Source organism: Ceratina calcarata, unplaced genomic scaffold, assembly GCF_001652005.2.
Source record: "Ceratina calcarata isolate Rehan_Ccalc_2016 unplaced genomic scaffold, ASM165200v1 scaffold525.2, whole genome shotgun sequence".
Classification (NCBI taxonomy): domain Eukaryota; kingdom Metazoa; phylum Arthropoda; class Insecta; order Hymenoptera; family Apidae; genus Ceratina; species Ceratina calcarata.
Window position 1 is genome coordinate 911,963 of NW_017176396.1, and position 11,402 is coordinate 923,364.

Here is an 11,402-nt window from a genome sequence, read left to right on the forward strand (position 1 = left end):
TTTAAAAAATGCGTTTCTAAAGTGCATAAACTTTTGGGAATGACTGTTCTGCCAATACATCCTTAAATAGAGATTTCTTTTAAGTAAAGCTTCTTCACTTGAATACTTTTATAAATCTATAAAATGCACAGTCTAATCTCTTCCTACTAACAATTACTCAACGGTCTGCGGTCATCGGCATTTGGTCGACGTCTCAATTCGAGACAAATTGGCATGAACATGTATCCAAAGCGGCGAGCCAAAAATCGGTTCCAAAACGTTTTCGAAAGCAACTCTCAACCGATTAGCTTTAAGCAGATTGTAAGGCCGTCTCCTTAGGCGTCTGATCTGTGATTCATCGGCACGTGTTGTGTAACAGTCGATCGTAAATAGAATGCTCGTTAACGCGTCCAGTATTTAGAACATGAATGGATCGTAAGGATTCAACGTTAAAGCGATTTGAGAAAAGAAAGGAGAACTGCTCTGTTCGTTTCTCACCTATCCAACGTAAGCTCCTCTAAGTGACTCAAGTCGCACGTGATGTACTCCAGGGCAGCGTCCGTGATCCTCGAGCACCAGCTTAGATCCAACGAGCGGAGTCTAGTTAAGTTTTCAGCTATCAACTCGACACCGTCGTCAGTTACCTTGCTGCATCCGGACAGCGACAGGACAGTCAGGGTCGGCAGGGAATGTACTGGAAATTAAAACGAATATTTATATATTTTTAATCAATTCAGAGGACAGTTGGCTTCCAGTTGCAAAATTGTTTGAAATGATACGGTTGGGACACGGAGCTACAAGAATCTAGGTAGAAATAATTGACCGCGACGATACCGTGAAATTAAGTCAGGTGATATACGCATCGAGCCGCTATAAATTTAGAATTAAGGAACAGACAGCTTTATTTAGCTTTCAAGCTGTCACCGACTGGTCAACCTCTCGAGCACCTAGTGGATGAGTAACGCGCGAGTACACAATCCGAGAACAACGTACTCGTTTATTTATAAGACCATGTAAGAAACACGCGTCTGTCGAAGGAATTAAAGATCGTTCTTTACCAATATTATATATGCCATGATTGGTGAGTTCCCAACAAGATTGCAGCCTGAGGATGCTGAGGGAACTGTTTTGAGTAGCGTGGAAGTATCCAAGGGCGGCGTCTGTTACATGGTAAGCCTGCAACGAGAACTCGTAGAGGCTCGGCAGCAATTGAGCGACAGCGCCGACGGCTTCGTCGGCTACGTTAATGCAATCCGACAGGGACAACGATATTATTCTAGGTGTCAAGCACGTCCACAGCCCGGCTTCCGTTATCTCGTTGCAACCGGCTAATTCGAGCTCGTACAATGACTAGAAACAAAACATTCCAAATCAATAGATCTAAATCTAAATCTCTTAATCATTTTAGCATAAGACTGCGGATTCTATGTATGTACGAAAAAATTCAAAGAATGCAATCATTTCAAATAATGCATAAACGTAGACAAAATGTTAAATAATAAAGAATATTTTTATCTACAATATATTTCTTTAATTACTATCACAAATTTGTTATTTTTGATAAAATTCTATTGAACATTCCGAAAGACTTACTTGCAAATGATCTAAGAGGGCTTCCAACCCTCGGTCAGTGATCGCGCAGCACCTCATCGATAACGAATGGATGTTTCTCTGCGCCAACGGGAATCCGTGCGTCAGTTCCGGGATATCCTCGTCGGACGCGCCGAGAAGTACCAGCGCGTGAAATCCTCTTCTGACCAAAGAGGCGTAGAGTCGCGTACGCGAATTGGGAGGCATCGCACGCACCTCGCGACACCTCAACACGGGCACCAAACCTGCCCAAAGTCGAGGTCGCGCGTAAAGGATGTCCCTCCATCTTGAACACACCTGCAATAAATTGTTAATTCATATTGCTACCGCGGTTTTTCTGCAACATCACACACTATTTATAAATCTATAAAAGAGGAGTCTCCCATTTTTATTCTGGTAAAGTTCACGCAGTACCCTTGCGTAAAAATTGCGTCGGAATCGAATCGATATTAGCACTCCAAAGTGAGTAGAGATTCTTTATAAATTTTCATGTACTACACTCTCGCGAAAAGTCTTTTAATCGAAACAATATAATATTGGATATTTAAAAAAGCGGACAGAGAAAAGAAATGTTTTATGCATTTTATGCCATTTGCAGTAGCACTTTGAGCATTGAAACTTTGGCTCTTCATTCATTATTACTTTTTGCCAGCTGGAGTATCACCAAACCATTTTTTCTCTTTATTGTTACAAGTGGGGAACTTTGAAGGCTCTGATTTACAAGTTTATTTGTGCTCGTTTGTGCGGATTACTGCACTCAGCAGAGGAACGCGATTCGCAAATCCTGTATGCATACGAGAATAGGAGGATGCTTCCTCGAATCGTGCGTCAAGAAGCTTCGAGTCCGGTTTTAATAGATCTTTAAGACCCTGTATCCGAGTCTATACATCATCCTCATCTCAAAAGGTGACTCGACTAAGCTTCCTAATACCGGCAACTTTGGTCGAACTACGAGATTGTAAATCAGTAATGCGTATGGTGCAAATCTGTACATTGTAAGATTTAGAGCCAAAGAGAGTTCTAAGTGCGTCGTTAAACAAAACATATAACGACACTTATTTAACCACATGTAATTTATTTTACGCCCAGGAAGAATCAAGTCCAACAGAATTATTATTAAATTCTATTTTTAATCCAGTGCAAAATATTATTTAGCTTTATATACATTTTCTCAATAACTTTTATAATTTTTTTTAATAAGACTGTAGTTTTAAGCATTTATAGAAAAATGGTATCATCAGAAAATATAAAAAATGCGGAAATGAAATGTATTTTGCATAAAAATTCGTAGTCTAATAATTATAGGAGATACCGTTGTTTATCAAGGTAAATCGCTTTGCCAAAACGTTAAAGCATGAAATGTTCAAGCTCATCATGTTGACTTAAAATTCTGGCAATGCTCATTCGTTTTCCATTAGAGACGGAGCATGCATTACGTAGTGGAACTTAAGTTTAGTTAATGAATTTTTAGGCGAATTCAACAATTAAAAAAACGAAATGCACATATACCCTATAACTCTTATAAGCTGTACTTCAATTTGGATATTATGTGCATCATGTCGATTTTAATGCGTAAACATCCGCAGTGTATTAATTAATAACGTTCTGGCACCTGAGCCAAAATCCTCCTCTCGATGGCCGTAAAGTAGAGGAAGAATTTGCTGAGGAAATGATCGTCCAGCACCAGCTGATCCCACGTCGTGGGCGCTGCGTATCCGCCGGTACCACCGCTAGCTAGAGGCACGTTCTTCGGGCGATTTCTCGATATCCTTCTGCTCGGCGTCCCGACCGGGTTCAGGCTCTTGTTGTTCGCCGATGGCATGTTGCTCATCGACGACGGCACGCTTCTGCTAGGCTTTTCCGGGGTCGCGTTCGCATTGTTCGCGCTCTGTAAATTCGTATACGGAACACCGCCGCTACCGCAGAACACGTGCGTGACGCGTTCCATGACGCTCGCCTTTCCCCCACCTGAAATGAATGCATTCCATTATTTATTTAACTCTTCCACCGTGTAATAAAATACTGTTGAATGTTTGCATTGAACGCAATGTACCACAGTCATTCGTGGTTAGTGGCTTGCAGATTTTTATGTGTTTACGAGAAACCTAGGTGTACTGAATTTCGAAAAATGCATTCAGTATGCAAAAGAAAAGAAAATATTAGAAATAAAGTGAAAATGGAAAGCATATCTAAATTTCATTTTTTATGCATTTGTAAAAAGATATAGAAAATAGAAACTCTGATACATAAAGGCGCAATCCATAAAATATAAAAAATGAATATATATCCCAGAATTTAAATGGTAAATGAAATGCAATTTTTTTACTAACTATCATGAGTGTTTCATTTTGCATAAAAATCCATAGTCCGGTCAGTAATGGCGAGGGTATTAATGAAACTACGTCAATCGCACTTATATGGCAAAATATATGTTAAATGCTTTTCTCTTTCTGGATTTGGAGAACAATTTTGGATTGCTCGGTCGATTCGGAATCAACGTTCGATTGTACTCTACGTATGAAAGGACGATTCATTCTAAATTCGATTTAAAGTAACATCGTAGGTATTCGTATTTGCGAACATCATAGGTTTTCCCGCGGATGTAATCGTGGAATACGTTTCGATGCCAAATGTTTCCCTGTTAATAAGGACAACAATATTCCAGTAAGACAGCCTTCGACATCGAGGAGTCTTCTGAAACCTTACATTTTTCTGCTTGATCGCGTCAATATTTTCTCGGCATCTTTTGAAGCAATTGAGATAATACGTTCACGAGTGATTCAGTGAATATGACTTCCAAATGATGCCCACCTGGACTGAGAATTAAAAAATTTGATAAACGATGTACAGTGAGTCACAGTGACAATTGCTCCTCACGTTTCTTAATTTTTGTTACACGTAAAGAGGTTCAAGCTTGGGAATACAATGTTTAGAGCAAAATAAATGCATATAATGATACCATCTGTGAAATACTGAAAATTAACCATCTAGTATTTTATGTAACAATATTTAGTACTAACTATAGTTAGTTTGAAGCAAAAAAGAAGAAAGAAGAAGATACAATGAAAACTTAATTAAAACAATGAACGATGGTAAACCGGTAAATCCTAACAAAGATTAAAACCTTAGTATACTTCACATCCAAGTTTCTCATTGTATAATTAGTTGGACGATTTTCACCGCGTACAAGGGCGTGTGAAAAATTGTATTCACGCTCAAGTGGAATAAGTGTTTCGGTTAAAAAAAGGATTCCGCATCGGGCGTGAAACGCGAAGGAATCGATTTTCAAAGGAGCCCCAGTGCGCGCGTGTACGTAACGTGCGTATTGGCGAGTATGTCTTTAAAGGCTTTCCGCGAAGGTAAACTCATCGTAGAAGATGCTGCGGTTATTTTCGTTTTATTTTCGAGACTCGGAGTATGTCCTATTTGGCTCCGAGCGCACCTCTATTTCCTCTCCCCGTCTTTTATCGCGACGATCATTTTTTTTTCTTCTTCTCATTAAAATGTTTAACCCACATGCACTGTGCATAATGAAATGACTACACTATCTCAAAATAATTGCTGCAATGTTTAATATAATACTATATGACATTATGGTTTCACATAATGGTTGAGATATTATAACAATTCATATTCATTTAATTGCCAGAAATTATTGAATAATTAATAATATGAAATGAATGGATAATTTCAGATGCTACTTCATGTTAATTCATCCAGTAGGATTAAATTGTGCGTATTGTACACGTTAATAATGCAAGTGAATAAATCATCGAAAACGAATACAATACAAATTATGTATGGATTCTGGTCAAGGTATCATGCGACTCTAGCATCGTTTCGTTGTACCGAAAACGAAACAGTTTCTCGCGATTTGAACAGGTCCGAACGATTTTTCACCACGCGACGGCAATTTAAATTTATCACCGGTATTGATCACACCCCTGCCCGATGTAAATACTCGCAGCTGCACAAATTTCAATTAAAAGCCACCGCGCACGACCATTTTCATTTACGCGATAGCATAAAAGTCTGTGTGTGCCGTGTACGCAGTTTATCAAACCGTGCATTTTCAATTAGTGAGATTATTCTCAAAGTAAAAGTACGGCTGTTTCTGATCTTAAAACATTTCGCATGTTTGTTAGGATTATTTTTCTCGGAGCATAATTAGAGAGATTATTTTCAAAGTAAAAGGACCGTCTGTTCCATTTGATAATCTTAAAAAATTGTCACGGGACTTGTTCGTACATGAAATTAAATAGGACTTATACTTCACAGAATATAGTTAGAGACTTTATTTTCGAAGTGAAGCAGCGTCTTTAATCTTAACAATTTGCGACTGCAATTTTGAACAGTTGCTTGCCAGTGGACAAAATTAAATACGATGTATTTTTTCCAGGGTGCCAGCAGCCAGAAATGCATTTTCGAGCTCGTTCGTTTCGAGAAGCCTGACGACAAGGTAAGAATGATTGATAGTCCTCGAGGAGCGGCCCGGCCGATCCTCCGCGATTTTATCAGCGCCTGGCGGCAATCCAGCCGCCGCGCCGTGATTGCCTATTTTACGCGTTAAAATAAATCTCGTGCTCCTCTTCGAAACCCGGCGCGGCGCGTACGGTGCACGCGGTCTTTTGTCTCCTCCCATTCAAACGCGATGCTCACTCGGATTCTAGCCAGACGCGACGAATCGTCGATTCAGCGACATTTCCGGCTCCGTGAATTGCCGGCAACAATTAACGATAATTAACGGCAAACTAAAATAAATTCAGACGTTATAATGCCATCAGCTGTCAACGCTTTTTAATTGCTATTCCTGGCGAGAAGCTTTTAGTCAAACGTAATAAAGCAGTAGTAAGTGGAAACGTACAAAGTTTGAATATATAAAATTCTATTACATGTACAGTAAAATGTACAAAACAATTATTTTTATTCAACATTGCATTGATTAAAAACTGTGCCAGAGATAACATATTTATCGTTGGTTCGGGACAATATAACGATGTTAATATTGGGAATAATTAAGGAAAATTGCACAAGACCTGTGGGTCGAAATTTTCTGGGAAGTTTTCCAAACGGGAAACGGAGAGGGAAAGGGTTCCGGAACGGTTCCTACGTTTCCACGTGCACGAGGACGAGTGAGACTATCGATTCCATTGCAGTTCGCACATATACACGGATAGCGACCGAAGGCACCTGGTGACCGTTTTAGCGGGTCGCCTTTTTCTGGAGAAGAGCCGCCCTTCTGTGGAGGCGATCAATCAAACGTCCGCGCATAATGCAAAATTAAGCGAAAGCTGGCCCGGGATTGTGATTCAACAGAAATCAATTCGTCATCGTGATTACGTAATGACTGCTGGCCAAATTCGTGCGTCGCCTCGTTCGGGCAATCGTTCACGAGGCTCTAGTACCGAAAAGAAAAAATCAAGTGTGAAGAAATCGACGGAGTACGAATTAAAAATAAAAGATATCACGCGATGAATACAAATCCAAGAGGAAATTAATTCCTAGTTAGCATTTGAAGGATGATTGGAATTTAATAATTATGAATTATTATCGAAGCCGGGAGCAGAATGGACGGTTCCGAAATATCCGTCGTAACTATCGATTTTAAATTATTCTCGAGTAGAGGGCCATTTGCACGAAGGATAAAATTGTCTACGAGTTGGCCATAATTAGAGAACCGAAATAATGAGAGGATCGCCTGCCTACTCGTACAAGTTTATTGCTCAGTAAGCTCTGACTTCAATAGAATAAAACCTCGACGTAACGTCGCACCGAATTGGCTATTAAACCTTCTCCGAGTATTGAAGCATTTAACTGTCAGCGTTGAAGCATTGGAACAGAGAAATAGAGACGATATTATTTTGCACATCTTGCATCTTATGCGAAAAATTTAAAGAGTGTTTGGTCCTACAGTTATTCAATTGGGAATGCAATGAAATACGTACAAGTAGTGGCAAGCATACAAACAAGCGAATTTGATCCATGAAACAAATCGAAAGAATTAGAGAACTTTTTTTATTTATAATCAATTGAAACTTATGTGCTCGTCACTATATTTGATATTTGTAAAATGAAATGAATAATTGATAATTAACCAACCATGATGCTTGGACGTTCTCAGCCCCAGACCGTTGATTCTCTTAGTCAACTCTGCGCTGGCTCTCTCGACGACCCCCTGCGCTGATATCGAAGACATCTCTCACGAACCGGGGAGGCGCACTCCCTTTGCACAACCACGTAGTCAAGAAGTAAAAAGACGCGTGCGGCCGTGATTGAAGCGTATCATATTCGACGAGCACGCAAGGGAGTTTCGACTCCTCACCCTTTCGCTCCTTCCAGATCACCCCGACGTTACAGACGCTCGATCCCGAACGGTTCGATCATAATTGACATCTAAATTTATCGGCTGTGTCGGCGCGCGTGGCCGAACGAAAACGCGACCCTTCGAGAGAGCTCGTCGCGAATCGATGACGAGACGTTTCGCTGGAACGATCTATTTTAATCGACAGCCCGTCACTGTCGGCCGAATTATCCGACGAAAGGAGACAAGTATCTTGGACAGGACAGGAAGGTTTCAAGAAGTAAAGGAACGAACGTGTGTAAGATGAACCGAATGGGTATCGCGTCTTTTCGTCACGACTCCGGTTTATGTAATAAACTTGACCACCTCACTATGAACGGCGGAACGCCGCTACGGGGTTGTTTGTCAAATCGATGAGCATTATCAAACGAGGATCACGATAATCAGTTCTATCGGACGCGTCGCTGTACCGTGCGTGCACGGATGCACTTCTTAAAACCGCGATGTGCCTGTTCGTTTCGCACTCTCTGTTTATGTGTCAGTCATCACACCGAACGGAAAACAAAACTAGCAAGGTGGAGCTGCTGCAACGGGTACGGTTCATGGGGGTGGTTTGCGCGAGACTGAATCGATATCCGCGCTGAACTTGTACGGCTGCTCCCCCACTCGAATCCGCACGAGAGACCGTGTGGTTTCCAGGCGCGAACCAGCCTTGTACGCCTGGTGACCGGTGAACCGACGTGCATACACGTAACGGTGTCTGACGTAACGAAAGCTTAGATATGAATGCAACGCGATATGAATCGGGATTAGTGTTGGGTTGTAGAAAAAATGATAAGTATCAGTATTGATAAGTACAGAAAGGATTGAAAACGCTGGAAGATTAATGAGAAATCGTATATTTCTTTCTTTTCATTTCAGATTTAACATTTATACATCTCTGCGTTTGATGTAATATCTTGGTTTTCCTCTCTCTGGTATAAAAAAAATTTTTTTACTTATGCTATCTTGAGACCGGCGATGGAATTCTCCAGCAGCTAAAACAAATCCATTTAGCGATTTAATAATACCCTATATCTCGTCGTTTAGAATGATCGTAGCGTATGATCATAAAATGTTTACCTTGAGATCCCAAACTACCAGCTGGCCATCTAAGCCGCTCGTACTGAATTCATTATCTGATACTTTGCATACATAGTTGATCGTGTTTTGATGTATACTATCCAAGGCATTGTCATTCGGGTCGGTTCTCGCCTGGCGATCTAGTGACTGGAATTTACGCATGGCGGACAAGCCGGCGGCCTCCTTTTTCTGCGTGTTGTCTAATTTCGATACGAAATACAATTGACCATTATCGTCCACAGAATACAGCATAGGCATGCAGCTATGTCCCTAGAATAATTAAAAGATAATTACTTCTCCTAGCACTTTGATATATTTACGAGCAGATAGTTTTTAAAAACAAATACCGCGGCGATGATGTAGTTGGGCCCCATCCAGACGCAACTCAGAAACGGTAAATGCTCTGTATACAATCGCGTAACTGCATTCCCTTTGGTAGCATCCGCGACACAAATCGACGAATTATGCGCCACCCAACAAATTTTATTACCGCAGGGACTAAATGCAACAGAATGTATCCAACCTCCTAAATGTGAATAATAATACAATTAACAAAATTGGCTACGAACAAAATTCCGAAGAATTTTGAAGAACGAAGAATACATGTCTCCCTACCTCCATTGGGACTATTTTGGAATTCGGCAAGTAGCTTCCCTAAAGAATTACTGCGACCCCATGGGCCATTACCAGGTGTATTTCCCATATCACTAATGTAAGCACTAAATACGCGAACTTTGTAATCCGTTGATCCGGCAACTAAAACTTTGTTGTCCGGATGCCAATCAACTGCGGTTACAGTCGACCTCAATGGGCGTTTTATATGCTTACACTGCCACCAATTATTCACAGACACAAAATAACAAACTGCTATTACTCTACCGCCAGACCCAACAGCAAATTTATTTTCTATAAAAATGGGAGGCGTCAGTTATATAGATAACAATTATTCAAGCATAATCTGACAACAAGAGTAGACTTTCTCACCTAAGGGGGACCATTTTACACATGTTGCTGCTCGATTTATTCTTAAAACCACCCAAGTAGGATTCCATTTCCCATCTTCCTCTTGCGTCCAAACATACGCATTTTTATCTGCAGAACATGTTACTATTCGATTGGTATTGGGTGCCCAATCGATGTCCATGACATGCATGTCATGTGCCTGTAGATTCTGCAGCAATTTCCAACCATTCGTTGTACGTTTGTGAATTTGAATCTCATTATTATTAGGACAAATGGCCACTTCTGAAAAAGTATCTTAAGACTGTTAATTGATCTGGGAAAGAAGTCTGTCGTGGCGAGTGTCAAACCTTTTCTGTCTTTATTCCAAGCATGACAGCTGATGGCATCAACACCTAAATTGTGAACCTCTGTCATATTTCACTTAATTTTTACGAATAATTCGATAAATGTACATACGATGCCGTTGGGGAAAATATGCGATAACGCGAATTATATTATATCTATGAATCACCGCACTTAATCGCTCGGAGACGGGTGCGGTCACCTAACTATTAATGTTAATTTACTAAATTAAACGTTAATAAAACTCATTCACAAAAAATCTGTTGGAAATTCGCGGACTCTGGTCAGTCGACACGAATTTTCTGAATCTGTAACCAATAATACAATGTACGACACTCTCTCTAAATAAACCAGAATTGACAGTTCATCCGCAGATAGCGGGTTATCGAGGTCGAGGTACCCTTCTAGGTTATGTTGTTCCAGATAGAAATTGTACTGCCGTCAGAGCGTCCTCTACCAACTTCAGTTATTCCGGGAATAATCCGAATAATCATTGAGCTGCGGTGTAAGCTGTGTGACAGTGATCGGTTCGAGAGAGATCCAAAACTGGTGGTTTCGTGTCATGAATTTGTTTGGAAAAGGGAGATAAACTCTGTGATTTACTATTATTCTCTCTGTTAATATAAGACCGTAACAGAGAGAAACTCTCTGACCGTAATAACCCATTTTGAATTTCTCTCGGATCGCTGTCGCAACTACTTCTTCCTATAGCAGTTCACACTCCAGTTAAAATAGAGCTCGACAGGAATAATACACAAAAGAATGAAAATTGCACGAATTCTAAATTGTAGATCGTATCGATATTATTAGATGAATGCACAACTGCCCGTTCAAATTTTATTGAACATAAAACTTGTGGGTCGTTAAAATATCCACGAGAAGATATATATGTTTATATATATGTTATAATTGTGTAATTGTATGCTGTGCGATTACAGTGCGCAGCACATGTAACGCGATAGTAAATGTAATGAATATAATTTATATACATGTATATATTTGAAAAGTAGAAATGTATGAGAAATAATGTATGCTTTTCGTGTTTCTAAATTTCAAATTGAATCTATTCGGGAGAGGTAAATAATAAAAGAAATGTAATTTTATT

The 11,402-nt window shown here is 40.1% G+C and overlaps 3 protein-coding genes across 3 annotated transcripts in view; 1 reads left to right on the forward strand and 2 right to left on the reverse strand.

The window, feature by feature from the left end:
* LOC108628500 (F-box/LRR-repeat protein 16) overlaps positions 1 to 8,509 on the reverse strand; it is an 11,345-nt gene extending 2,836 nt beyond the window's left edge. The window contains exons 1-5 of the mRNA XM_018030478.2: positions 7,669 to 8,509; positions 3,182 to 3,537; positions 1,573 to 1,866; positions 1,038 to 1,329; positions 478 to 673 (exon numbers count right to left, since the gene is read on the reverse strand). Of these exons, the coding sequence (XP_017885967.1) occupies positions 478 to 673; positions 1,038 to 1,329; positions 1,573 to 1,866; positions 3,182 to 3,537; positions 7,669 to 7,765 (1,235 nt within the window). The 5' untranslated portion in view covers positions 7,766 to 8,509. The remainder of the gene's footprint in view (positions 1 to 477; positions 674 to 1,037; positions 1,330 to 1,572; positions 1,867 to 3,181; positions 3,538 to 7,668) is intronic.
* Positions 1 to 11,309, forward strand: part of LOC113464770 (uncharacterized) — an 18,188-nt gene extending 6,879 nt beyond the window's left edge. The window contains exons 2-3 of the mRNA XM_026816556.1: positions 5,969 to 6,028; positions 10,721 to 11,309. Coding sequence (XP_026672357.1) covers positions 5,969 to 6,028; positions 10,721 to 10,918 — 258 coding nt within the window. The 3' untranslated portion in view covers positions 10,919 to 11,309. The remainder of the gene's footprint in view (positions 1 to 5,968; positions 6,029 to 10,720) is intronic.
* Positions 8,754 to 10,714, reverse strand: Arpc1 (Actin-related protein 2/3 complex, subunit 1A). Its single transcript, XM_018030359.2, has 6 exons — positions 10,303 to 10,714; positions 9,977 to 10,237; positions 9,608 to 9,898; positions 9,340 to 9,518; positions 8,993 to 9,262; positions 8,754 to 8,907 (listed from the first exon to the last, which is right to left on the reverse strand). Exons 1-6 carry the CDS (start codon positions 10,367 to 10,369, stop codon positions 8,869 to 8,871), a joined length of 1,107 nt encoding a protein of 368 aa, XP_017885848.1. The 5' UTR covers positions 10,370 to 10,714; the 3' UTR covers positions 8,754 to 8,868.
* Positions 11,310 to 11,402: the final 93 nt, after the last annotated feature.

What these genes read in the sequence shown, in the direction of transcription:
- Arpc1 (XM_018030359.2), bottom strand. Translation starts at nt 10,369, where the DNA reads ATGACAGAGGTTCACAATTTAGGTGTTGATGCCATCAGCTGTCATGCT. An exon ending in CCAACTACATCATCGCCGCG is followed by an intron (nt 9,263 to 9,339) that starts GTATTTGTTTTT and finishes TAATTATTCTAG; the next exon opens with GGACATAGCTGCATGCCTAT. An exon ending in TGGTAGTTTGGGATCTCAAG is followed by an intron (nt 8,908 to 8,992) that starts GTAAACATTTTA and finishes GATTTGTTTTAG; the next exon opens with CTGCTGGAGAATTCCATCGC.